The 27,680-nt window shown below is 47.8% G+C and overlaps 1 protein-coding gene across 5 annotated transcripts in view; it reads right to left on the reverse strand.

The window, feature by feature from the left end:
- INPP5F (inositol polyphosphate-5-phosphatase F) overlaps positions 1-27,680 on the reverse strand; it is a 112,747-nt gene that overhangs the window by 11,337 nt on the left and 73,730 nt on the right. For all 5 annotated transcript variants that reach the window (XM_051823686.3, XM_089314232.1, XM_089314233.1 and 2 more), the window contains 9 exons: positions 22,391-22,589; positions 21,672-21,851; positions 20,138-20,205; positions 15,224-15,348; positions 13,817-13,894; positions 12,818-12,938; positions 11,228-11,356; positions 8,339-8,456; positions 5,657-5,855 (listed from right to left, as the gene is read on the reverse strand). In XM_051823686.3, coding sequence (XP_051679646.3) covers positions 5,657-5,855; positions 8,339-8,456; positions 11,228-11,356; positions 12,818-12,938; positions 13,817-13,894; positions 15,224-15,348; positions 20,138-20,205; positions 21,672-21,851; positions 22,391-22,589 — 1,217 coding nt within the window. The remainder of the gene's footprint in view (positions 1-5,656; positions 5,856-8,338; positions 8,457-11,227; positions 11,357-12,817; positions 12,939-13,816; positions 13,895-15,223; positions 15,349-20,137; positions 20,206-21,671; positions 21,852-22,390; positions 22,590-27,680) is intronic.

Here is a 27,680-nt window from a genome sequence, read left to right on the forward strand (position 1 = left end):
CCCGAGTCCCCGCAGGATGGGCTGAGGGGCGCCATGTAGCCCGAGTCCCCGCCGGACGGGCTGAGGGGCGCCATGTAGCCCGAGTCCCCGCCGGATGGGCTGAGGGGTGCCGCGCAGTCCGAGTCCCCGCCAGACGGGCTGAGGGGCGCCATGTAGCCTGAGTCCCCGCGGGACGGGCTGAGGGGCGCCATGTAGCCCGAGTCCCCGCCGGACGGGCTGAGGGGCGCCATGTAGCCCGAGTCCCTGCGGGATGGGCTGAGGGGCGCCATGTAGCCCGAGTCCCCGCCGGACGGGCTGAGGGGCGCCATGTAGCCCGAGTCCCTGCGGGATGGGCTGAGGGGCGCCATGTAGCCCGAGTCCCCGCCGGACGGGCTGAGGGGCGCCATGTAGCCCGAGTCCCTGCAGGATGGGCTGAGGGGCGCCGCTGCGGCCCGAGTCCCCGCCGGACGGGCTGAGGGGCGCCGCCGCGGCCCAAGTCCCCACCGGATGGGCTGAGGGGCGCTGCCGCGGCCCGAGTCCCCGCCGGACGGGCTGAGGGGCGCCATGTAGCCCGAGTCCCCGCCGGACGGGCTGAGGGGCGCCATGTAGCCCGAGTCCCCGCAGGATGGGCTGAGGGGCGCCGCCGCGGCCTGAGTCCCCGCCGGACGGGCTGAGGGGCGCCATGTAGCCCGAGTCCCTGCGGGATGGGCTGAGGGGCGCCATGTAGCCCGAGTCCCTGCGGGATGGGCTGAGGGGCGCCGCCGCGGCCCGAGTCCCCGCCGGCACCTGCCGTATCCGGAGACCCGCGGCCACCGGCTGTGTGCGGGCGCGAGGACAGTGCGGCACGGAGAAGCCCGGTCTCTGGCGCAGATCGGGGTGCCGGCTCCAGGAATAAGGACGGGACATCAGAAACAGGGATGGCGGGACCTGTCCCCGCCTCGTCCGCCCGACTCACGCTAGCCCAGGCCCCAGTAAAACTTTACAACTCGACGATCAAAACACAGATGCTTCAAAAATAAGCACAGCGTTCGAATGGCCATTTCTCAAGGAAGAGAGAGAGAGAGAGTAACGGCCAAGGACCACAAGAAAAAATCCTCGAGGTCCTTTGTCGTTAGGGAAATGCAAATAAAAACCCGGGATTCCACCTCACACCGCGAACCAGGACGGCAGCGCGGAAAACGGGCGAGGAGACAGGTGTGAGTGCGGCCTGGAGAAACGGTGCAGCCGGACTCGCCCAGAAGCTTCGTGAAGGGCCAACAGGGTCCCCACACGTGCATTGCTAGGTATGTACCCCAAGGAGCTGAGGATTTGTGCTCAGACAACCTGTATCAACAGTTCAGAGTGACACTTGGCAGTGGCAGAGACAGGGAGATGCCCCAGCCCATGCTCGTACCCACGCGAGGGAGGGGCAGTGAGCTTCTGACACGCCGCGCGCACGCGCCTGCGAGTACGATGCTGAACGACAGCAGCCAGCAGTCGCGGGCTGCGTAGTCTTGAGTCCACGTATGTGAAACGTCCAGCATTAGGCAAACACAGCGAGGCACCGTCCAGCAGTGGCCGCTCAGAGGAAATATGGGGACAGGGAAGTCACAGCTGAGGAGTACGCAGTTTCCTCTTGAGGTGATGAAAATGTCCTAACACCAACTGCGGTGACACAGGGACAACTGACTACACTGCAGGTCACTGAGTTGTACACTTTACACAACTCGAAAACAGACAGTCCAAGAGTGGATGGCTGAGGCAGGCAGTGACCGCTAACGCCCACCTGTGAGGGGCTGAACCCTCCACTAGCTGGCCTTCCAGGGACCTGAGCCCCAGAACCCACTCCCAAAGCTACCTCTCATTCTGCACCACGGTCTCCCCACTCTGGGGCAACCATGCCATTGAAGGGCTGTGCAAAGCTTCTACAGCAAACTCAGATAGCCCAAGAGAGTTTCCAAATCTCCCTCACCAAGAGAAAGGGAAACTACACCATCAAGAAATCTAAGTCTTGGAAATGAAGGAAAAATACCAGTAGCAAATTTAAAGAGATCTCAGATGTATTAAAAAGATGGTGTCTACCAGATTAAGTAGGGAAGAAAACATATCACAGAACACCAAGAGCCACCCTGCCTCCTGCTGCAGCTCCTCTTAAGCCCCAACCCAAACCCCCAAACCCCCAAACCCCCAAACCCTGGGGCCCTAGAGGGGCTCATACTGGAGCCAGCCTCAGGCTGACCAAACACCTCCCACTTAAAAACAAAAACAAAGCTACCACCACCAAGACTGATGGTAAGCAGGTCCTGTCCTTCCACCCAAGTCAGCAAACCAAAATATGACCCAGAAGCCACTGCTCCAAAGCATCAGCTTCCCTGCCTGCCACCCGCCTCATCCTGTCCCTAAGCTTCACAGGAAGCAGCTTCCAGCACAACAGTAACAGTGGGAACCACAAATGGCAAGAAGCACTGGCAAGCAGCCAGCGCCTCAACCAGTGCTAGACGCAACCAGTCTGGCACAGTCAGACTTACAGGACCATAGCAGAGCGTCACAAAGCTCAGCAACTAAGCCTGTCTCCGAGGAGCAGGCCACGCACGAACTCCACAGGTCTGTGGCCCTTCCCCACCCCGCTCCCCACGCCCCTTCTAGGCAGTTGCTAATTAACAATGTGGTTCCACCGCCCATCTCAGCCTTTGACCCCACAGGCGGCTCTGGACTGAAAGCCAACATATGGAACTCTCTCCATCACGCACTGGTCGCATGCTCACAGAGAACACAGAAACGTCCTCACCGTCACCATGGCAGGGAGGCAGATCCTTAGCTGAAGAGTCTTGGGTTCGAGGTAGAATCCAGAATCTCTCAGTGTCCCAAACAATAAAGGTCAAAGGAAACTATAAAGCCAATGGCTATGTTTTAATAAGCCTATTTTGTACACCAATGACCACACAGAAGAAGATAAGGATGAGGATAGCAGTGTAGGCTTTGGCAAGGAAAACAGACAAGGGGTACTTTCACATTCACTCTTGGGAACTCAATCCAGGGTCTCCCCCAGGGTCAGCAGGGGTCCTGACTATGTAAGCCATCACCTGATGCCTTTCATGTTAGCAGGAAGCTGGAAACAGAAGTGGAGCTGGGACTCGAACCCAGGCACTCTGATACGGGCCGTAACTGTCCCAAGCAACGTCTTAACTGCTGTGTCAAACACTCAGCCCATAGAGAGCTTTAATCCAAGATTAGTAGAAGACAATCACCAGCCTCCTGTTATCAAAAAGTCAAACTTTCTAGTGCAGGGTTAAAGGGCAATGGGAGGTGTGCTGGGCTCTGGAGAAGGGCCGAGAGTACAAAGAGAAAAGGGAGCCAGGGAGGGAGGGAGAGAGGAAGCATTTTATTCTGTTAATGGAGAAAAGAGAAAAGCACAGTTGTATTCCTGAGGCCAGTCTTTAGCAGATGAGACTTAGATTTGAGACTCTCCCCAACAGGTGATTTCTAAAAGACCCGGAAGACTGTTCCTGTTCCACCAATTACAGAAGTAACCATGAGTGCTTTCACGAATCTGTGCAAGAGACTTCTAATGAGTCCTAACAAAACACGCTCACCTGAATTTTGCTGCAAGCTTTAAATATTGCACAATTTTGCACACTTCTACAAGAGTACCAACTTTCTATGAAGATTACAGGATTGGAAACCAAGTCAGAGGCAAAGTGACACTACAAAATGGTAGCCAGCTTTTCCCAGTTTCATTGATTCCATAGTATTGATCTAAGTTTCATATCCTTTAAAAAAAAAAACTTGCAACACCTCAAGCAAAATGTAGGTGTGCTGTCTGCAGATATTTCTCATTAGGACTTAAGGGACTATTCTTGTTTTTTTTTTTTTTTTTTTTTTGTTTGTTTGTTTGTTTGTTTGTTTTTGGTTTTACATGAGCTTGGACTGCTACTGAAAAAAAGTGAAGCATGTGAGTCAAAATATTTTTACCAAATGGATTAAATTAAGAACATGGAATTTCCTGCTAGATTTTATGTGAAGAAAAATCTCATCTTATTTTAAAAGTCTTCAAGTTACACCAAACATAAAATATTTACCATCAAAATGAAATTATCCATGAGATTAACATTATAGATGGTCTCCCTATGAACCTACAGTCAATTTTTTTTATTCATTTTAATATGTAAATACTATCCTGTCTCCTGCTTACCTTAAGCCCCTTTTATTAAAAACACACGTAGTGGCATATTGGGTAATGCCACTACCTGCAATGCTGGCATCCCTTACGGATGTCAGTTCAGGATGGAAGATCTCTTTTTCTCTGTTTCTCTGCCTTTTAAAATAAATAATGTTTTGGGGCCGGCACTGTAGCATAGTGGATAAAGCCGACGCCTGCTGTGCCAACATCCCATATGGGTGCCAGTTCGAGTCTCGGCTGCTCCACTTCTGATCCAGCTCTCTGCTGTGGCCTGGAATAGTAGAAGATGGCCCAAGTCCTTGGGCCCCTGCACCCGCGTGGGAGACCCGGAGGAAGCTTTTGGCTCCTGGCTCTGGATCAGTGCAGTTCTGGCTGTTGTGGCCATCTTGGGAGTGAACCAGCAGATGGAAAACCTCTCTCTCTCTCTCTCTCTCTTTGCCTCTACTTCTCTCTGTGTGTAACTCTTACAAATAAATAAATCTTTAAAAAATCTTTTTTTTTTTTTTTAAATGCGAGTTACAGAGAGAGGGAGAGGCAGAGGCAGAGAGAGAAAGAGAGAGAGAACTTCCAGCCACTGGTTCACTTTCCAAATGGTTGCAATGGCACAGGTTGGCCAGGCTGAAGAGGAGCCAGGAGCTTCATCCAGGTCTCTCTCGTGGATACAGGAACCCAAGGACTTGGGCCATATTCTGCTGCTTTCCCAGGTCCATTAGCAGGGAACTGATTCAGAAGTGGAGCAGCCAGGACTCAAATTGGCACCCATATGAGATGCCAGCATTGTAGGCAGTGGCTTCACCAGCTGTGCCACAGCACTGGCTCCAATAAATGAATCTAAAAAAGATAAAATCTAAACAGAGGACTTATTCTCAGAGCTTGGTCTAGATTCTGAAATATCTCTGATTTGTGAAAATGAAGATTTATCATTATAGATTTCAACCTCAAGGCAAGCATTCCAAGGTAGATAGACTTAGAACCTGCTATTCATTGATATTTGCAAGAATCACTTGAAACTGGATGGCTTTTGTTTTTTAAAAAATGTCAAAGGGCCAGTGTTGTGGCGTAATAGGTCAAGCTGCTGCCTGTGGCAATGGCATCCCATATGGGCGCTGGTTTGAGTCCCGGCTACTCCACTTCCATTCTGGCTCCCTGCTGATGCACCTAGGAAAGCAGAAGTGCTTGGGCCCCTGCACCAATGTGGGAGAACTGGAAGAAGCTCCTGATCCTGGCTTTGGCCTGGTCCAGGCCCAGCCATTGTAGCCATCTGGGGAATGGACCAGCAGATGGAAGATATCTCTTTCTCTAGCGCTTTCAAACAAATAAGTAAATCTTTCTAAAAGACACTTCTCTTCATAACTAGGCTTTTTAGCATCCTCTTAATTGTGTCCCCAAGGCAAGTGTAGCTGCCATGCACCACGCATCCAGGCCTAGAGCACGTGGACAACTGCTAGCGTTACCTATGACAATTTTCCAGCATCACACGTTTAGCAAGGGAGTCAGCAGACAACCACCGCAGCTCACCTGGGGTCACAGTCAATGAGGGCCCAGCCCCCATGGAACTTCTCCTCCTCGGGCAGGAGTAACTTCATGTAACTCTGTAAGAGCTGGCTAATCAGTTCCTGGTGGCTTCTCTGAGTCTCCTTATGCAGAGCTTCATGCTCTTTCTCCTTGTTAAATATGGAATACAGATCTTCTGTCACTGGAATGCCTTGCATCAAATCTAGGATGGAAGTGTTAATATATGTTCATCATCTTACTACACTAGCATTTTTAAAAAATGAGAGACTGTAAAACCTAAAATTATAACACTCTTGAAAGAAAGATAAGCCTAAACCATTATGACCTTGAATGAGGCATGATTTTTTTTAGACGTGACACCAAAATCATAAGCAACAAAAGAAAAAAACTGACAAATGACATCATTAAAATTTTAAAATTTTGTACTTCCAAGGGTACCAAGACAAAGAAGTTTAAAAAAAAAAAGACCCCTACAAAATAGGTAAAAAATACAACTCATCTGTATGGTAAAGGACTTGTATCAATATATACAAACTATAACTAATTAACAAATACACCAATTTGAAAACGGGCTAGGAGAGAGCACTGTGGTGCACTGGGTTCAGCCTCTGCTTGGAACACCTGCAAACCGAACCAAAGGGCCGGTTCAACGCCCAGCTATTCTGCTTCCAACCCTGTTAATGCTTCCAGGAGAGCAGTAGATGGTGGCCCAAGGGCTTCCCCTTGCGGGAGACCTATATGGAGTTCCGGGCTCCTAGTTCAGCCTGGTCCAGGCAAGGCTGTTGCAGACACTGGGGAGTGAACCAGCAAATGGAAGCTCTCTTTCTTGCTCTGCCTTTCAAGCAATGGAAATAAATAGTTTAAAAAAACTTTCCAAAAATGTAACATTAAAAAATACAGTAAGAAAAATATCTGAACAGACAAGCTAACTTCCTCCTGGTGAGACATGTACTTCAAATCATTTTTTTTTTCTTTAATTTATCTACTTGAAATGTCAAGTTAGAGAGAGATTCCATCTGCTGGTTCACTCCCCGAATGGCCAAAACAGCTCAGACTGTACCAGCCTGGAGCCAGGAGCCTGAAATTCCATCCAGGTCTAAGGTAGGGGTCTAAGTACTTGGCCATCTTCTGCTGCTTTCCCAGGTGCATCAGCAGGGAGCTGGATCAGAAGTGGAGCAGCTGGGACTCGAACTGGTGCTCACACGTGAGGCCGGCCCCTATAGTGGTTTTTGATATTTGAGATGGGGCCAGCATTGTGGTGCAGCAGGTTAAGCTCCCACCTGTGATGCTGGCATCCACGTGAGCACCAGTTTTAGCCTATGCTGCTCTATTTCTAATCCAGCTCCCTACTAATGCACATAGGAAGTCAGCAGAAGTACCTCAAGTGCTTGGATTCCTGTTACCCAAGTGGGAGACCCAGATGGAGTTCCAGGCTCCTGGCCAGCGTGGCCAGCTGAGGCCATTGTGGCTATCTGGGGAGTGAACCAGCAGAACGAAGATACCTATCTACATCTCTTCCTCTTTCCTCCTCTGCCCTTCCCCCTCCATCTCCCTCCCCCTCTCTTCCTCTCTCCCCCCATCCCCTCCATCTCCCTCCCCATCTCTTCCTCTCTTCCCCCACCCCCTTCTCTTTCTCTCCCTCTCCCCCCTCTCTCCCTACTCCCTCTCAGGCTCCTGGGAAAGATCTGACCACTGGCCCTGGAAACAGAGTAGTAGGTCCAGCTGCTTCTGGCCTCTACATCTCAAATGTGAAGAGAGCCGGCTTCAGGATCAGGACGCAACTGGTGCTAGGAGGACAGGACCTGGGTCCTCAGTCATACAAGACTAAGTTGCTAGATCAACCAGCAGAAACAAGGCGTTGCATTTTTGCCTTGAATCAACTTCTAAAATCCAATTCTCTACATAGCATATACCCTCCATCTCTGGCAAATGAGGAAAGTTTTATACCAGACTTTTCAGATTCCTAAGTGGCCTGTGTCTAGGCCCCACCATTTCTTGAGTACTAAAAATAAGGTGGAAAAAAATGAGATTTTAAAAAAGATTCTCATTGACCACAGGTCAGCTATGTTGCATTTCATTCCAATCCAGAATAGGCTCCATTTATTTGAATCCTATAAGGTAACATTTTCAGAAAAATGAAAGAAAAAAACATGCAAGGTATGAAATCTATCAGGCAATTTATTCTCCCATTTCCCCTTGTGAAAAATGATGGGTTGGTTAGGACCCTCTCTAAATCCGGTCCTACTGTTAGCTGTGCTTATGAAAGTGGGTGGTGGCTTTGCCCACAGCAAGAACATCTGACAGAAGGTTTAAAGGAAAAGAACGTCATCAGGTCACACTGCTTGGCCTTGAGTAACGGGAAAACAGACAGAATCCAAAGTTTGCAGCTGTTGAGGTTTAGAGCACCTGATTCAGTACTCCAAGAGCTTTACCTCTGCTATTTGTTACATGAGCATCAAACTGAAAAACATATGGATCGAAATAGATGGCGTCTTCAGATGCCCCAGCCAAAAACATTTCTCAGATTCTAATTTTATACAAATTTCAGTGTATTGGGTAAGAGCCATACTATAGGAACACATGTATTTCATAAGATACAAATTCTGTTACGAAGTTGGTTTCTGTAAAACTAGTCAGAGAAGGAATGATAAATTTTAAGGAAAGAAAAGCATTTCTGTTCCTTACCTATAACAGCTTGCCTATAAGCATCCTTAAATCGGTTGAGGTAATACCTATTCGCCGAGTTAACCCCATCTTTCATAACTCCTGCTAACTTCCTTTCTCCCGTCCTTGTAAAGTCACCCTGCCAAAAAGCAAAATAAGTCATTTTGACAATTTATTCAAACCCAAGAACACTTCCACCATTAACTGTGCACCCATATCAGGCACTGTGGTGTAGTGGGTAAAGCCACCACCTGCAGTGCCGGCATCCATATGGGCGCTTGTTTGAGTCCCAGCTGCTCCACTTCTGATCCAGCTCTCTACTATGGCCTGGGAAAGCAGTAGAAGATGGCCCAAGTCCTTGGGCCCCTACACCCCAAGTCCTTGGGCCACCTGGAAGAAACTCTTGGCTCCTGGCTTCTAATCAGCAAAGCTCCAGCTGTTGCAGCCAATTGCAGAGTGAACCAGCAGATGTAAGATCTCTCTCTCTGCCTCTCCTTCTCTGTGTAACTCTGATTTTCAAATAAATAAATAGATCTTTAAGAAAAAACTGGAAATCTACAGATTCTTATAACTTCTCATGTAGTTAAATTAAAATATCTACCAGGATTCCACTTTGATGCAAGTGTGCCAACGAAATTAAACACGATGCTGGTGACCTCAAGTCTTCACCGTCAGTGAACTGGAGCTTTAGGGGAAAGTCATTCTTGGGAGTGCAGAACTTACAAGTCGAAACCAATTACACAACAGACACCAAAACATCATGACTTTCAAGCCTCAAACTCATATAGTATTCAAAAGCCAAATTTCTGATGCAGAAAAATACGGATAGTTCCCTGGTGTTTATTATAATGGGATTAACCTGTGTGTGTATGTGGATGTGTGGATCTGAACAGAAGGGGAAGACCGGAGGGTTCCAGCTTCACTGCACATTACAATCACCTGTAGAACAATCCAGTGAAGATACAAATTGCTGTGTCTCCTCTGCTTTTCCCAACAAAGCTTTCAGAGCAAGTCAGTGATTTAAACTCAAGACAAGAAAAGTAGAGTCTCCCCCTGCATCCCAAACTCACTATTTCTATCCAAGTCAATCTCAGAAAGAGGCCTTGTCCCCAAAGTGATAATTTAGGAAGAACATGCTGCCAGTAAGGTTGTCTGCGAAGAATATTACAGATATTCTAGAGTACAGTATTTGAATCCGTTATAGAGGAAACAGACGTGAAGCTGGAACTCACAGAAGTTTAAAGTCACAGGGAAAAAGTATTCCTCTTTAGACAATAACTTGTACAAGGACTTCTAAATTTTACTTCCCTTAATTGTTAAAAAGTTTTTGATATTTATCAATCAAAAAAATGGACTGGGGACCAGTGTTGTGGCACAGTGGATTAAGCTGCTGCTTACAGCACCAGCTTACAGCACCCATATCAGGTGCTGGTTCAAGTCCCTGCTGCTCTGTTTCTAACCTAGGTTTCTGCTAATGCACCTGGGAAGGTACCAGATGAAGGTCCAAGTACTTGGGGGCTCTGCCACCCACAAAGGAGAACTGGATGGAGTTCCTGGCTCTAGCCTGGCCCAGCCCTGGCATCTGGGGAGTAAACCAGTGGATGGAAGATAAAACTCTTGGGGCCGGTGCTGTGGCATAGTGGGGTAAAGCCACCGCCTGCAGTGCCAGCATCCCATATAGGCACCCGTTCTAGTCCCAGCTGCTCCACTTCGGATCCAGCTCTCTGCTATGGCTGGGGAAAGTAGTGGGGGATGGCCCAAGTCCTTGGGCTCCTGCACTCGCATGGGAGACCCAGAAGAAGCTCCTGGCTCCTGGCTTCAGAATGGCACAGCTCCAGCCATTGCAGCCAACTGGGTGACTGAACCAGTGGATGGAGACTTTCTCTCTCTGTCTCTCCTTCTCTAACTTTCAAATAAATAAATATTTTTTAAAAAGAAGATAGATTTTTCTTTCCCTTTTTCTCTCTCCCTCTCCTTCCCTCCTTCTGTCACTCTTTCAAATAAATAATCTTTAAAAAAATCTTAAAAAAAAAAAAAAAAAGATGTATTGGGGCCGGCGCTGTGGCTCAGTGGGTTAACTCCCTGGCCTGAAGAGCTGGCATCCCATATGGGCGCCGGTTCTAGTCCCGGCTGCTCCACTTCTGATCCAGCTCTCTGCTGTGGCCTGGGAAAGCAGTAGAGGATGGCCCAAGTTGTTGGGCCCCTCCACCCGCGTAGGAGACCCGGAAGAGGCTCCTGGCTTCGGATTGGTGCAGCTCCGGCCGTTGCAGCCAACTGGAGAGTGAACCAGCGGATGGAAGACCTCTCTCTCTGTCTCTACCTCTCTCTGTAACTCTGCCTGTCAAATAAATAAAATAAATCTTTTAAGCACTTACATGTATGAACTCAGGCAATCCTACAGCAACCTTTGCAGCAGGCCTGGTACCACCCCTACGGGTCACATGCGCTGGGCTGGGCTGCAGGGGGGTGCCTTGCTGAATGAAGTACAGCTGCCACTCAAACTCTGAGGATTCAGAACCTCACTCTGAATCCACCAGCAGGCCTGTTCTGTTTTGCCTACACAGTTTTAAAAACCAACCACTTCCCATATAACTCAAGATTTCCAGGCTCCCTTGAAAACCAAAAAAGAAGATGTGGCACCACTGGCCTCCTCAAGAGACAGAGGGGTGCCTCCCAGAACAGCTCACACTCCTCCCTGGTTCGTAAAGCCCCTGGCTCCCTCTAACGTGCGGCCTGCCTGGCTCACATGCCCTGGTCCCCGCAGCAACCTGTACAGGTGACCCCCGCCTCAGCCAAGCATCCGGAGAACAGTGAACCACACAGAGTATGGCCCATAGAGCACTCTGTTGCAAACACAGCTGTTCCGAGCCCATGGCCTAACCCGTGTCCACCGACGAGGCGTGCACGTACCTTCAGAGCCGCCGTCCCCGCGTACTGCCTGCTGATGGAGTCGCCATTGTTAGCCCACATTATCTGGTAGATCCGATTACACTTCATGGGCAGTGGCTGCTCTGGGGGCATCACGCCTAATTTTTTCAGCTAAAAGGAACACATCAGTGGATTAGCCGTGTGGGAGCCAGGAAACCCTGGTGTGACGCATGTGCTGCAGAAGGAGGACGCACATTCACAGAGAACTCAGGGCCCTCAGAGAAGCCGAACGGAGGCAGACTTTACAAAGACAGCAAAGCACTGCTTGTCGGAGTTCTGCACGGATAGGGCCACACTGTGGTAAATGTGTCTGTTCTTATACAGGCCTACGAAGTGGAACTGAATATCAAGAAAGCAGAGACCATAATGATATCAGTAGAATAAATACGCAGTGAATGTAAATCCTGGGCCAGAGCTAGGTGCTGGGAGCTTTCGACATAAATGATCTCTTCTACTCACTGTGATAACCCTATGCAACCAACACTCTTATTCCCCCCATCTTAAAGAGACACACCGAGGTCTAGAGAGGTCAAGGTCTTTGCATGGCTCCAACACTCGGTATGCGGTGGTGCCAGGGCTGGAATTCCAATGCCCAGCTGCCTAAACACTACATGAGAGCAAAAGCACAGAAGGCTCTATCAGAAAAACAAAACCAGAAACCATGCCGGGTGTCTCCACCTTGGGAACTTAATATGAGGACTCCGTCTTCCAGGTTCTGGAGGGCTGGGAAATCCAAAACAGACACTGAAGAAACGGAGATGGGGAGACACGAGGACACAGCTCCTGCCCAAACCACGGGGAGAGGCTGGTGCTGCAGGGTCAGGGAAATCCAGGCACCGGAAGAGCAAGCTGCTGCCAGGATTCACGCAGATGGAGGGGCTGTCCTGCCTCCCCTGCCTGCCTCACCAGCTGCTGTTAGCGCCCCCTCCTGGCAGTGCTGGCTGGCCAAGCAGACATGAGTGCAGGACTAGTCCCAAGTCCAGGGAGGATGGATTTGGAGTTGAGAGAAAAGGTAAATGAGGGCCGGCGCTGCCGCGGCTCACTAGGCTAATCCTCCACCTTGCGGCGCCGGCACACTGGGTTCTAGTCCTGGTCGGGGCGCCGGATTCTGTCCCAGTTGCCCCTCTTCCAGGCCAGCTCTCTGCTGTGGCCAGGGAGTGCAGTGGAGGATGGCCCAAGTGCTTGGGCCCTGCACCCCATGGGAGACCAGGAGAAGCACCTGGCTCCTGCCATCGGATCAGCGCGGTGCGCCGGCTGCAGTGGCCATTGGGGGGTGAACCAACGGAAAGGGAAGACCTTTCTCTCTGTCTCTCTCTCTCACTGTCCACTCTGTCAAAAAAAATAAAAAAAATTAAAAAAAAGGTAAATGAGCACATATGCCAGGCTGCCAGCTTCTAAATGAGCATTTGAGACACGTGACTTCATTCAGCTCATTTCTAGGAAAGGTTGTGCGACCCAGGTCTCGAGGAAAAGGGGATGTCTGTGTGCCGTAAATGTTCTGTAGAACATTTGAGATTTGAGGCAAGATTGTAGCTATGTGTTTGCACATGCAATCCAGTGCGCTCCATTTACCTGCTGTTCCATGACCACGCGTGCGATGGCGGCTTGGACCACGTTGGTGCGATCCAGGCAGTCCATGCAATTGACGCGGAAAATCCCTTCTTGTTTACAGATTACCCCAGCTTGATCAACCCTTTTCAAAAACAACATATGATCAGTTGACAACATGAAAGACTTCAGTTTTTCAAAAACCATTTTTTTTAAAGTATTATATTTACAGCAACATTAGTTAGCAGTATGTTTGAAATATTATGCGACAGACATCGAGTTCCTTATACACATTACTGGTAATTTGTACAATCACTTGACAATGAAGGTAGCATTGACCCATTTTAGGGAAAAAACAAAAAGACAAAAAAATGGAGGTGCGCAGTGAGTGATCTCCACGCTGTCACGCAGCTATTGGAATCAACACTTAAACACCAGCAGGCACTCTGAACGCACCGTCCTTTGGACCGAAAGCAGAGAGGCCTCTAAACTGTCTGAAACAGACTTTACCACCGGCCAGGAGTCGTGCGGCGGCGTGCCTTATTCATCTAATTTCTTGAGCTACCTGTATGGTCTGAAAATATAATCAAATGTTCTCCTCTGTCCTTTAAGCCACTTTTTTTTTTTTCTCCTAGAGCTACCTCCTGTGGTCTAGGAATCACTTCCTTCTCTGATAGCTTAGAAAAGAGCCTTGGTACTTCTAAGCCTTCCTTCCCACGTTAGGGGCAGCGAGAAAGAAGAGAAAGAGAACACGCAGAGCAGGACGCGCAAGAAACAATGAACAGACATCCTTACACCACGGACACAGGGCTCTTCACTGCGTCTCGCCCACCCACCAGACCCCATTTCCCGTTCAGAGCTAACCCTGCCTGATGATCAATAGCACTTGAAAATGAAAGAAACGGGAAAGCAAGAACCAAAAATGTTCCCTCAGCACATGACTATCTCTTGCTTAGTGGTACCAGGCAAAGCGTGTGATTTCTCAGGCCAAGAGCTTGTCAAAATGACTTAGGAAATACCTACCAACACCACTTCATGTCAAGAATAATGTCATAAATGGCATCTGTTAGTGTTTGAACGTTCTCAAACTTCATTCCTCGGCTACAATGCATGCCAAAAGAAAGAAAAAAATACTTAATACAATCTTTAAAAAAAAACAAGATATATTAAAGATACCTTGGAAAAATTAAAAAGAATTAATATATTTGAAGTTATACTACTTTATAGCATACAGGCAACTACATAGATGGCTATAAGTAGAATGCATTGTGAAAGAAAGCACACTGAAGAATACACTGAACAGTCCAGACATCAAAGTTCCTTTCCTCACCAAATTTCCAATATAGAGGTAAATGAACACAGAACCGTGAGAACTCTGGTTCAGAATACACACACTTAAAAGCACCGTCAAAATGATTTGCCAGAGGCCAGGGTTGTGGTACCAGGGGTCAAGCAGCCTCTTACAACACCGGCATCCCATCTCAGAGCGCCAGTTCAAGTCCTGGTGGCTCTGCCTCTGAACCAGCTGCCTGCTAATGTGCCTGGGAAGGTAGAAGAGGGCCCAGATGGTTGGTGGGGTCCCCATCACCCACTGAGAGATCAGGATGCGGTTCCTGGCTCCCTACTTGGGCTGGCCCAGACCAGGCTGTTGTGGACACTGGGGGAGTAAACCATAGGACAGATGATCTCTTTCTCTCCCACCTCCTTCCTTCCTCTGTCACTCTGTCATTCAAATAAATAAATAGGTACATCTTTTTTTAAAAAAAAAGGTGTGCCAAATGTTGTTTTTCCAGCACAAACACCAAGGAAGTCTCTCTGCAGGGAAGGAAGCATTACCAACCCAGCAAGAAGCCAGCGGGGTGGGAGTGGGGGGGCGGTTTCCACATAACTAAGGAAACGACTCAACAAAATACTGAGCCAGCACTGCGGCTCACTAGGCTAATCCTCTGCCTGCGGCGCCAGCACACCAGGTTCTAGTCCCGGTTGGGGTGCCGGATTCTGTCCTGGTTGCTCCTCTTCTATTCCAGCTCTCTGCTGTGGCCCGGAAAGGCAGTGGAGGATGGTCCAAGTGCTTGGGTCCTGCACCCCATGGGAGACCAGGAGAAGCTCCTGGCTCCTGGCTTCGGATCAGCACGGTACCCTGGCCGCAGCGCGCCGGCCACAGTGGCCATTGAGGGGTGAACCAATGGAAAAGGAAGACCTTTTTCTGTCTCTCTCTCACTGTCCACTTTGCCTGTCAACAACAACAACAACAACAACAACAAAAGCCCCTATGAAGATGGAAACTAGGAAGAAGTGATATTCTTTCCCTCTGACCAGTGAGGAGAGGAAGAAGTGTTTCTTCCCAGAAAGGAGGAGAAAAATCAAGGCTGCTGTGGCAGCATCCGCCACACACCGTGCACCGAAACGCATCTCAGGACGCCGCCTCACCAGTGCTCGTGGAAGTCAAAGGAGACGTAAGTGAGCTGTGAGCTGTTGAAGAGCAGCACCTGCTTCAGATAAGCGTCACCGATGATTTTCTCTCTTCCTGCCTGGTCTACCAAGTTAATGATGACCTGTGCCAGGGAGAAAAAGACAAGCATCACGTTTAATTAGATGGTAGAATTATAATGCCACTTTGAATGATTTACTGAAAACTAGGTTTTAGAAATAGTTTATAGCCACTTAGAAACTACTCCACTCAAGCATCAATTTTTTATTCTATAAAATTAAATCTTCATCTGTCTCATAAATTTAGGTTCCTTGGGATTTTTTTTTGGATCAATGCAAATAATAGTTTTTCTATACATTTGCAATAGTCAATTATAATGAGAAGGAGGTCCTTCATAACAGCAAATATCTTAGATGTCTAGAAATAACATAAAAATACATAAAACCTATATCCTGAACACCATGAAACCTTATTGAAATATGTCAAAGAAAACCTTAAATAAGTAGAAATGCATACCATGTTGCTGAATGGCAAAGTTCAACATTATAAAGATATGAAGTCTCCCCAAATTAATCCTGACGCTTAACAATGCCAATCAAAATTCAATCAGGATTTTTTTTATGGACTTGAAAAGTTAATTATAAAGCTCATCTGCAAGAGTACAGATTTGAGCCGGCGCCGCGGCTCACTAGGCTAATCCTACACCTTGCGGCGCTGGCACACCGGGTTCTAGTCCCGGTCAGGGCGCCGGATTCTGTCCCGGTTGCTCCTCTTCCAGGCCAGCTCTCTGCTGTGGCCCAGGAGTGCAGTGGAGGATGGCCCAAGTCCTTGGGCCCTGCACCCCATGGGAGACCAGAAGAAGCACCTGGCTCCTGCCATCGCATCAGTGCGGTGCGCCGGCCACGGCAGCCATTGGAGGGTGAACCAACGGCAAAGGAAGACCTTTCTCTCTGTCTCTCTCTCTCTCACTGTCCACTCTGCCTGTCAAAAAAAAAAAAAAAGAGTACAGATTTGAGAAAAATTTGGAAACTAATAACAAAGGGAGATTTGCCTCATTAGGGAGCACAACACATCCTAATTGTATAGCAACGAAGACTGTGTCACTAGGACAGGAATGGCTGAGTAACAATAGATAAACGATGATGGCGCAAAGACCCACGGACACTGAGCAGCCGAAGACACAGGGATGCTAGCAACATGCACCACTCTATAGACGGGATAAACGCCCATCAGCTTACATCAGCTCCTTACGTCTCACTCATTATATGTAAAATAAATTCTAGACGCATTCATGATCTAATGCATCTAAGTCTGATGCATCATTAGCATCTAATGAATTAATGATGCATTTTTTTTCTTCAAGCTACAAAAAAGCTAGAAAAATAGAATCATGTTTCCATGACTGTAGGCTGGGCTGTGACTAAGTATAACATAAAAATCAGATGGCATAAGGATGGATACATGTAATAACACAAAAATTCTAAGCCTGTGTATGAAATGACAGTCTAAGCAAAGGTTCAAAAATTACACACACAACAAAGGACTAGCCCGGGAGAATATACTTGCAAAAGGAAAGCCAATAATATATCACAAGTGCTGTGAATTCAGTAAGATACCATGGAAATTACTAAGAAAAATACACAAATAGCCAATAACAGGAGACTACAACTCTGTTAATAAAGAAATGTAAATTAAAACAGAAAACTACTTTCACTTACACACAAGCAAATCCAAACGCTAAATACAGACAGCACTGCTGACTACTTGGGGAAACAAACACTGGTTCCTCACACTGAACTGGGATTGGGGGAGCAACTTTAAATATATAGATTTGACCAAGCAATTTCACAGCAATTTAGTTTATAAAACAAACTACCCCAAAATACATAACATTTTTCAAGAGAATGTCTATAATGGCAAAAATGAGGTATACCCTAAAGGCCCAGCAATGGAGAAATGGCTAAATAACCACCGTGAGATCTCAGTGAGAATAGCTGCAGAACAGGACGGCACAGCCCTCTTTACTGGGGTTTTGAATATGATGTGTCGAGGTGGTTTTTGCTGCAATTGACAAATCACTAGCTCGAATCTCAGATCCACTCAGGAGGCAGCATGCCGTCTACAACGGGCTTAACCCAGTGGTTCCCCAAGCCATCAGAGACTTAGTTCTCACACTTTTTATCTGCCATTCTTTCCAGCTTTCTTATCCAACCAGCACATTGGTGAGGCCCAGGCTGTTTCAGTCTTGAGACTGCTGCAGTGGCCTCACATCAAATCCAGACACAACAAGCTCAGGGGACTGCCTGTTCCTGCGTCTCTTTATTAGCGCAGGAAACTTCTCCCCAGAAGCTTCCCAGGGGACTTCCCCCACATCTTACCTTCCTGGCCAAATCACCAATGAACAAGCCCAGGCCCTCGCCTCCACCAATCACTGGCAAGAGCAATGGTGCCACCACGACTGAGTCAGACTGACCATGGGCCCATGGCCCCAGAAAGCAATTACCCAGGAGAAGCAGGTGGATAAATGAACACTGCTGGGTACCTTTAGAAATCACGAAGTGTCCACTCAATACACACACCTATAAAATTGACGTGAAAGTCCACAGGGAGGTGAGAGGAATTATTTCCTCTGCTCCCACACCTCAGTACTGTTTCATTTTAACAAGTGTGTTACATTTAATATATAGTTTCCTCTTAGTAATGCTAATTATAATTACATGCACTGCTAATACATAAACTTATCAAATCCTCCCAGTCCCATAGCCCTTCCTGGAGGTAATTCTTATAATAAGTTCACACAAATACATTTCTACATAAGTGAGCATGCCACGTGTGGATGGAACAAATGGAAGAGAGCTACACGTATGTAAATGATATGTGAGGGTTCTAAGTGGTTACACATCACATGCTGCTACAGGTTTTTCTCTTCTCACTCCACAGTGTGATTTTCAGAGTTCCATGTCAGTGCACAGCTTTAACTTGTTCTTAAGCATTTGTAGTGTGCACTCTAGGTTGCCACACCGAGGCAGTCTTTATGCTGCAATGAATGTTCTTGTACCTGCCGCGACAAGTTTCTCTCCAAGCAAAATTAAACATTTTTCCTAATAATGTTCCAGTTACTCCACCTCATTTCCAAAACTTGGTATTTTCCATTTCTTTTTTATTTTAGTCATTCTGGTGTGAGCAGTGGCTTTAATGTGCATTCCCCTGGGGACTGATGAAGCAGACCACGTGTGCACGTGATTATTAGCTTTCTGGAGATACTTCTTCACGAACGGTCTGCTCAGTTCCTTTGTGCAGTTTTCTTTTGGGCGCAAATCTTTTTAATGGATTCACAGGGGTTTTTAATATTCTCTAGATATGAGACCTTATCTTAAGCAATAAAAAATGTTAAATATCTTTTCCCACCAAGTGAGTTGCCTCTCCATTGTCTTAATGGTGCCTTTTATTAAGCAGAAGTTCTTAATTTTAGTAAAGACAAATGTTATCAACTTTTTTCACTAAGGTTAGTACTTTTAAGATCTTATTTAATTTTAATAAAATTTTAATAAGACAGCGTTTATAACACTATCTTAGTATTTATAATTGATGCTTTAATAAATTATAACGTTTTAATAAATTTAAAGTCAAATTTATCTATTTTTTGCATGCTTAGTGTTTTTTTTTTAATAAAAACCTTTTCCTTGATGGGTATTATCCCTTATTAAACAACTAATAAAATATGGGACATGTAATCTTAAACTGAAAACTTTAGAAAACAATGGTCAGTGCATAGTTCAAAAAGATATCTCACAGTTTCCCCTAAAAGCTTTAACCTTCCACATTTAGATCCGTAACCGATCTCAGTTTGACTTTTGTGGATGGAAGATGGGAAATAAGAGAGCAAACTTCTGGGTTGAATCAAAAGTACGGTTTATTTTAATTGATAATACCATTCCAAATGGCTGAGCCAACCTACACCCCTAACAGTGTGGGTGAGTTTTCATGCAGAAACACAATACCTGCCATTATCTGATTATCAAACTTCATAATTTCTTTCAGTATAAGAGTATCTTTCTATTTTCCTGCTGAGAATGTTCAGGATTGCACAAAATTACATATTAATCTGGGAAGAACTGAAATCTATTCACCTTTGAGCGTTGCATTCCAGGAACATGGCATTTTGTCTCCATGTAAATCAGATTTTCCTTTGTGTTCTTCCACAATTCTTTTTCTTCTTCTCCATATACAAGTATATTTTTATGTTTATTACATTTTAAGTTACTTCTCCCTATTGTTTTTTGTTGCTATAAGAAACAAGTATCCTACGGTGTTATCCATTCACATTGGTCAATGCTAATGGACTATTATAGGAGGGTACTTCAAAAAAATTTGAGGACAATGTAATTAAAAGTTTATTTTGTTGCAAAAAAAAGTTTAAATAAATGTATAGTTTTGAAAACCCTTGTAAGCATGGATTTCAAGTCTCTTTTTAATCTTGTATCAAAATTACAAAACTTGTACTTCACCTAACAGTTTACAATTGATTTTGGGTTATACTTCTATGCACACGCTCCTATGTCACTATATGAATACACACGAAGGTGAGCAAAGAAAAAACATACTGAGAGATATGGATCAACTTGTTATTTCCAGGAGGTGGAACTGTTGGTACTGAGAGATGACTTCTAGGATCGCAATAATTGAAAGTCTAATCTTTATGGTATCCAAACGCAATCTAAAGTAGCTAACTCAATGATTACTCATAAAAAATATTAAGAATACTCTGAGCTTAAACAAGTGCTTTTTCAAACTTTATGTCAAGTGCTGCCTGCTTAGTTAGGAAAAGTACATTGTTATTTTCATGAAACTTAAATCATTGCAGTCATTTCTAAATATGAAGAAACAGTTTACTACGACAAATCAAAGCCCACCTGTTTTTTGTAAATTTTCAGTTGTTCTTCGAAATGGGCACAGAAATAGGCAACAGTTTCCTTCTCACCTACAAAGAAGTGATACAAAATCTATTTTTCCTTCCCAGGTTTAAGACAGAAATTAATGTCTACCCCATCTTTATTCTTACTTTTAGACAATTTTTTTGCCAATCCAAGTGTAGGACTGTCTTAAAAACCACCATTTGAACATGACATGATAAACCAAAGACCTGGGACTCCTTGTTCCCCAGACAGAAAGTGCAAACTGTGAAATTACACCTGTTAGCATCACACATCTGCCTACCTCTCAGAAAAGGGTTCATGTGGCTTATTTTTAAAAAGGATGAAAACTCTTCTACAAAAACCTTTTTAAAACACTGATTTTACTGAATTTTCACCAAGAATACAAATTAAGGTTTGAGAAAAAATATGCTATTAACAATTTTTTAAAAATCAACCTAAAAATTTTAAATAAATAAGAGGGGCTGGCTCTGATGTAGGTTAAGCATCTTTGTGTGGTGCCAGCGCCCCGTATGTGTGCCAGTCCTGTCTCAGCTGTTCTATTTCTGATCCAGCTCCCTGCTGATGGCCTGGGAAAGCAGCAAAAGATGGCCCAAATACTTGGGCCCCTGAGCCCGCGTGGGAGACCTGGAAGAACTGTGGCCATCTGGGGAGTGAACCAGAGGATCAAAGACCTCCCTCTCTGCCTCTCAATAAATAAATTTTAATTAAAAAAACCTCTTTCAATAATCTAATTAAATTTAAATGGTTTAGCTACTCCAGTGCTAAAGTTAAAATACTAGAAGAAATGAAATCTTTAGGGCCAGCACTGTGGCACAGTGGCTTAAAGCCCTGGCCTGAAGCGCCAGCATCCCATATGGGCACCGGTTCTAGTTTCGGCTGCTCCACTTCTGATCCAGCTGTCTGTCATGGCCTGGGAAAGCAGTAGAAGATGGCCCAAGTCGTTGGGCCCCTGCACCCACATGAGAGACCCGGAAGAAGCTCCTGGCTCCTGACCTTGGATCAGTGCAGCTCTGGCCATTGTGGCCATCTGGGGAGTGAACCAGCAGATGGAAGCCCTCTCTGCTTCTACCTCTCTCTGTAACTCTTTCAAATAAATAAAATAAATCTTTAAAAAAATAAAAATAAAAAAATAAAATCCTTGGCATTGTCTTGCAGCAGTTAAAGCAACACTCATCTTACAGCAGAGTGCGCTAGTTCAAGTTCTAGCTGCTCCACTTCCAATCCAGCCGTCTGCTAACGCATTTGGGAAAGCAATGGGAAAGTACCTGGGCCAGCCCCGGCCATTGAGACCATGTCGGGAGCTATGTTTTGTTCTACTGCTGGGGAGATCTATCACTAAAGAAATTACAAAGTCAACTGCTACTACCCCTGCGATTATCACATCACTTCTACTACCTTTCACAGTGAGACAGAGTGTTTTGAATGAGGCAGCTGGCAAAGCAAACCCAGCTCTAACACGGATCTAATCTCCCAGAAGGCGTTCTGCACATGGAGTAACTGCTGCGCTTACTTCTGTCCAGGCGAGGCCGGGGGTTGTACCGATACCCGACCTGGCTCCAAAACACGGGCACGGAGCCTCGGGTCTGGATGAAGGACAGGGTGTGGTTATGCACATGAATCAACTGCTCCGTCTCCACGTAATTAGCGACATTCCCGTTCTTATCCACTCCTCTGCGTTTATAGCGCATTCCTGAAAGAAAGGTAACACAGGAAACAGCAGGACTGAGAAAAACGGACTTGGTCCGACTGGATGATGCCCCCACTCCGGCCTGTCTTCCAGGAGGGCCTCGCGGAGCCCATGGGCAACTGGCAGGCAGGACAGCATCAGCTCCTCCACAGTTGTGATGTTTTTAAGGAGGTGAACTGCACGAGGAGCCCCCTCTGAACCGAGAGAGGGGCTGCCCCCAGGGGCTGGCATCCAGGAGGCGCTCTCACCGAGACGCAGCTGTCAGCCTGAACGCTGTAACGGGCACCCTGCTTTCCTTTCTCATTCCATGAACCCTCCCCCATTCACCCCTCTTCAAAGACCAGCCCCTCACTGTCTCAGCACTGTGAAGCCAGCCGCGCTTCCAAATCCATCACCGTTGTCAGCGGTCGCATCCCTGCGGCCCCGGCACCCACTGCCTTCCACTCACCTGCTCTGTGCCTGCTGTGGCCCCGGCACCCACTGCCTTCCACTCACCTGCTCTGTGCCTGCTGTGGCCCCGGCACCCACTGCCTTCCACTCACCTGCTCTGTGCCTGCTGCGGCGGGAGATGAGCGCCACGAGAAACCGAGGGTGAATGTCATCCACGCAGGTGGACTCCTGCGGGGGGGTCTCCGGACTGCTTTTCTCATCATCAGATGATTCATTATAATTAACCACAAGCTCTTCAATCTGCACAAAACCTTGGATGATGGGGATAATCCAAAAGTCCACATCCGGGGTCTGGAAACAAGATGAACGGCATGTTGCGTCTGCTCTGGACACTACGGCTGCTTTCCTGCACACACACCAGAGCCAACACCTACTTCTCAGTGTGTGCGAAACCAAAGCCTTCCACTCATCAGCCACACTCTGCTTACTGGAGAACACTGAGGAAGGAAGGGGAGACTGTTCTTTTCTTTATGGTGATCCTTCAGAAAGAGCTGACTAGGGGAAAGTGGCACCGGAGGCAGACTGCCTGGTGCAAATTCAAGCTCTGCCACACCCCAACCCTCTAAGGGACTCACTGTCACCAGCCTCAGTGCCCTCCTCTGTGAAATGGAATAAGGACCACCTGACACACTTGTCATGAGAATTCAGTGAATAATACATCTAAAGCATTTAGCACAGTACCTGTCACATATTAACTATTTAGCAAATGGAGCTATTATGGTTACTGCTGTTGGTATAGAAAAATACAGCTTAGAGACTGAGGTTCAGCTTCTAATTGTATTGCGCCTTTAATAAAATCAGCCGGCTCTAATCAGTGTATTATGAAGCACTCAGGTCTAATTTGCTTCATAGTTTATGAACAGAAACCTGCTTCAGCAAGCTAAAACCCAAATGGTAAATGGACCCCTCTCACCCCAATCCAGCCCAGAAAGCAAGCCTTCCCACAAATTTCTTAGTTTAAAATGTCACCCAACATAATTAGCTGTGTGCCCACTACAGGGTTCCTCTCCTGGGCCTTTCAGACTGAGAGCAGTCAGACTTCCCGACTGACTGTACACTGGGACAGTAGAAGATGAACACACTCGAGAGCAGCTCTCAATCCTGCTGTCTCGCTTCTCCATGACCGTGTCCAGCCCCAGCCCCAGCCCCAGCCCCAGCTTCAAATCCACTGCTCTCCCAGCACACGCTCGCCAGTGCCAGCCCGCAGAGCTGCTCTCCCCTGGAGCCTGCACAGGGCTCTCGGGAAGCGGCTCTGCTGACAGCAGCGAGGTCACGAAGCTACCCGCACCCGTTCTTCTCGTCACTGCTCCCTTTATTTGCATTTTTGTTCTGGCAATAGATGCAAAACTCCTTGCAGGAACAGTGAATTGTGTGCTGCCAGATGTCATCTCTGTTAAAGCGGGTCACCAGTTTTCAATGGTAACGTAGACGTATTCTGACAAAATCAGCAAAACCCAGGAGAACTCACCACCGCCAGCACCTGTTACAGATGCCTTCTCTTCTCTGTCACCAGGTTTTGGTTTCTCAGTAGAGGCATGAAGGATATCTAGTGAAGACACCACTAAATAAAAATCCCTCACGCCAACCACCACTAAAGGAGAGAAATGACAACAGGGAAAGGGCTGAACAGTTCCGAGAGCTTCAGGAAAAGGTGACGTATGGCCATCTTGTGGGGAGCAACCCGGACTAGACTAAGTTACTGGAATTAAGACTTATTCTATGCATCTGCTCTCCCACAATATGGCGCTGGGAGAGGAGAAAACAGCTTCTACGCAGCTGCCTCTTGCCAACTTGAGTGATGACCTCCAGGAGCTGATCCTGCTCCTGATTGGAGGAGAGCAGTGTACTCGGCGTGTGGGCAGCCGAGTTGGGATTGGCGGAGGAGGACTATAAAGGAGGAGAGAGACAACATGCACCAGGAACATCTAAGGGAAACATCTAAGAGGAACACCTGTGCAGCCCCCGAGAGAGCCGGCCGGCGGTGTGTTGCTCCCCTGCGGAAGTGGGGAAAGTGGCCAGGGGGAACCACCCTTCCACGGAGGTGGAAGGGTCGGTAGCCAACCCGGGAAGAACCAGCAGCAAACCCGGGGAGGGCCGAGCAGACGAAAGAACAGCGCAGGGTCCTGTGTCGTTCCTCCACGAAGATGGGGAGCGACATAATGGTGCCGTGACTCAGATATGAAGCCTAGGCAGGGTTCAGTGTCGTTCCTCCATGAAGAGGGGGAGCGACATAATGGTGCCGTGACTCGGATAGGAAACCTAGGAGGGAAGAAGCGAGAAGAAGTGGGAAAATACCGGAGAGAGAGACTAGCAAAGAGCCTAGGGAAAAGCCGGACGAAAAAGGTGCCGGAAGAAGCTATCAAAAGCCTAGGCATAGACTCAGATACGGACTACGGGGGGAAGCTGGGAGAAATCTCTAAGGTCGAAAGCGAAAGTGAAAGCTAGAACAAACAGACTCGGATACGGACTGTGGGGAGAAGCCAGGAGAAATGAGGGAGGAATATTGTTGGAAGAAAACTTAGGGAAACATACCGGGTAGAGAAAAATGTTAGGGAAATTGAAGCTGTGGGGGCAGGCCGAGGCGGAAACGTAAGCCAGGTTGGAATTCTTTAAGTCAGCCCGGGGAGCAAAAGGCGAAAAGTTAAACCAGAGGCGGAAACGTGGGCCAGGTTGGAATCCGTCAGATTAGCCCGGGGAGCAGAAGACGGGAAGCCAAACCATAAGGCGGAGACGCATAAGCTAGGTTGAATTCGCCAGGTTAGCCCGGGGAACTTAGATTGAATACCGGTGGTGGCGGAAACGTAAGCTACGCTGTGTGACTCGCGGAAGCCGCCGCGTGCAGAGAGAGCACGGGGCGTGAATAGATAGGGAACGCGGGGCTCGCGCGAAGGCCGTGGTGCGGACGCGAAGGGGCGCGGAGACCGCAGAGTGCGCACGCGAAGCTGGGAAGCCGCGCAGATGAGAGAAGCGCGGGCTGAAGCGGCTCAGAGCCGGGAAGCCGCTGAGAAGCAGCCTCGGGGCGGGCGCCGGGAAGCCGCAGGGATAAGAGAAACAGAAGTTTAGAAGTAAAATGAGAGAAATAGGAATGCTGGTAGATAGAAGTAAAATAGGGGAGATAGGAATGCCCGGAGATAGAGAAATAGAGAAAAATAAGGCCTCCCCTCAACATGGCAATGAGAGAGCTTGGATTCGGTCTGCCTGATTAGGGAGGTGGTGAGCACCTGCGGGCAGCTAGCAGCTTATGCGCCGCAGGTCACCGAAGACAGGCACGAATTAACATCAATAAGTCTCCCCACAATACCGCAATGAGAAGGCTTGGATTCGGTCTGCCTGATTAGTAAGGCGATAAGCACCAGCAGGCAGCTCGACCAGAGTATGAGCTGCAGGTCACCGAAGATAGGCACGAATCAACACCAATAAGTCTCCCCACAATACGGCAATGAGAAGGCTTGGATTCGGTTTGCCTGATTGTTAGGGCTTGTAAGTACCTGCAGGCAGTTCTAGCAGAGTAGAGCATGCGTTGCAGGGCACCGAACACAGGCACGCATCAGCGCCTAAAAACCTCCTCACAACATGGCGAAGAGAGGACCCGGATTCGGTTTGCCTGATTGATAGGACTTGTAAGCACCTGTGGGCAACTCCAGCAAGCACAGCAGAGTGTGTGCCGCGGGACACCGAAGACAGGCGCGTATCAACGCCAAAAAATAAAAAGAAAGGGGGATCTGTGGGGAGCAACCCGGACTAGACTAAGTTACTGGAATTAAGACTTATTCTATGCATCTGCTCTCCCACAATATGGCACTGGGAGAGGAGAAAACAGCTTCTACGCAGCTGCCTCTTGCCAACTTGAGTGATGACCTCCAGGAGCTGATCCTGCTCCTGATTGGAGGAGAGCAGTGTACTCGGCGTGTGGGCAGCCGAGTTGGGATTGGCGGAGGAGGACTATAAAGGAGGAGAGAGACAACATGCACCAGGAACATCTAAGGGGAACATCTAAGAGGAACACCTGTGCAGCCCCCGAGAGAGCCGGCCGGCGGTGTGTTGCTCCCCTGCGGAAGTGGGGAAAGTGGCCAGGGGGAACCACCCTTCCACGGAGATGGAAGGGTCAGTAGCCAACCCGGGAAGAACCAGCAGCAAACCCGGGGAGGGCCGAGCAGACGAAAGAACAGCGCAGGGTCCTGTGTCGTTCCTCCACGAAGATGGGGAGCGACATAATGGTGCCGTGACTCGGATATGAAGCCTAGGCAGGGTTCAGTGTCGTTCCTCCATGAAGAGGGGGAGTGACACATCTTGCCTGCCGTGTCCAGCATCCACAACAGTTAAGTGGCATGGGGCAGGCCTTCGACAAATGCTCACTGATGGAACGCACGTGCTGCCTGTGGACAACCGAGCTTCCCCAACACACACGGCAGGGCACTGGAAGACAGCGCGCTCCCCCAACACACACGGCAGGCCCCAACACACACGGCAGGGCACTGGAAGACAGCGTGCTCCCCCAACACACATGGCAGGGCACTGGAAGACAGCACGCTCCCCCAACACGCACGGCAGGGCACTGGAAGACAGCACGCACTGAGCCCGAGGAAACCGGGCACCACCACCTCATCACGACTGGCAGTGCCACACCGCCTAGCACTGCGCCTGCTCCGACAGCAGGGGAGGAAACGGAGGCAAGGAAGGCCAGGTGACGGCCGCATCAGTCCAGGAAAGCTGGGCGTCCACGTTTCCAGGAGGTAGAAGCAAAACACCTCTTACTCAGAAATGCCACAGCCGTCAGTTCCACAGCCTTACATCACTACTATCCTATGGGAACCTGCTAAAAAGACAGGCCTGCAGCCAGGCGACGAAATCATGCCCCGTCACATAAATGTCTGTTTTTCCTAGTTAAATGACTCCCTTTTGTGGGGGAAAATATTATGGTGAGATTTTGCAATTTATTTTAATAAATTAAAAAAATACTTAACAACTATAACCAACTTACAACATTTTAGAAATTACAACAGTCTCAGTAGATTAGGTTATTTTAAAAAACAACTACTTGGGGCTGGCACTGTGACACAGCAGGTAAAGCTGCCGCCTGCAGTGCCGGCATCCCATATGGGCACCGGTTCGAGTCCCGACTGCTCCACTTCCAATCCAGCTCCCTGCTATGGCCTGGGTAAGCAGAATATGGCCCAAGTGCTTGGTCCCCTGTTCCCTGCATGAGAGACCTGGAAGAAGCTCCTGGCTTCAGATCAGCCCAGCTCTGGCTGTTGCAGCCATTTAGGGAGTGAACCAGCAGATGGAAGACCTCTCTCTGCCTCTGCCTCTCTGTAACTCTGCAGTTCAAATAAATAAATAAATCTTAAAAACACAAAAACAACTACTACTACTCATTGTTAG

The sequence above is a fragment of the Oryctolagus cuniculus genome, chromosome 15, assembly GCF_051225735.1.
Source record: "Oryctolagus cuniculus isolate XC-2025 breed Fujian yellow rabbit chromosome 15, ASM5122573v1, whole genome shotgun sequence".
Lineage (NCBI taxonomy): Eukaryota > Metazoa > Chordata > Mammalia > Lagomorpha > Leporidae > Oryctolagus > Oryctolagus cuniculus.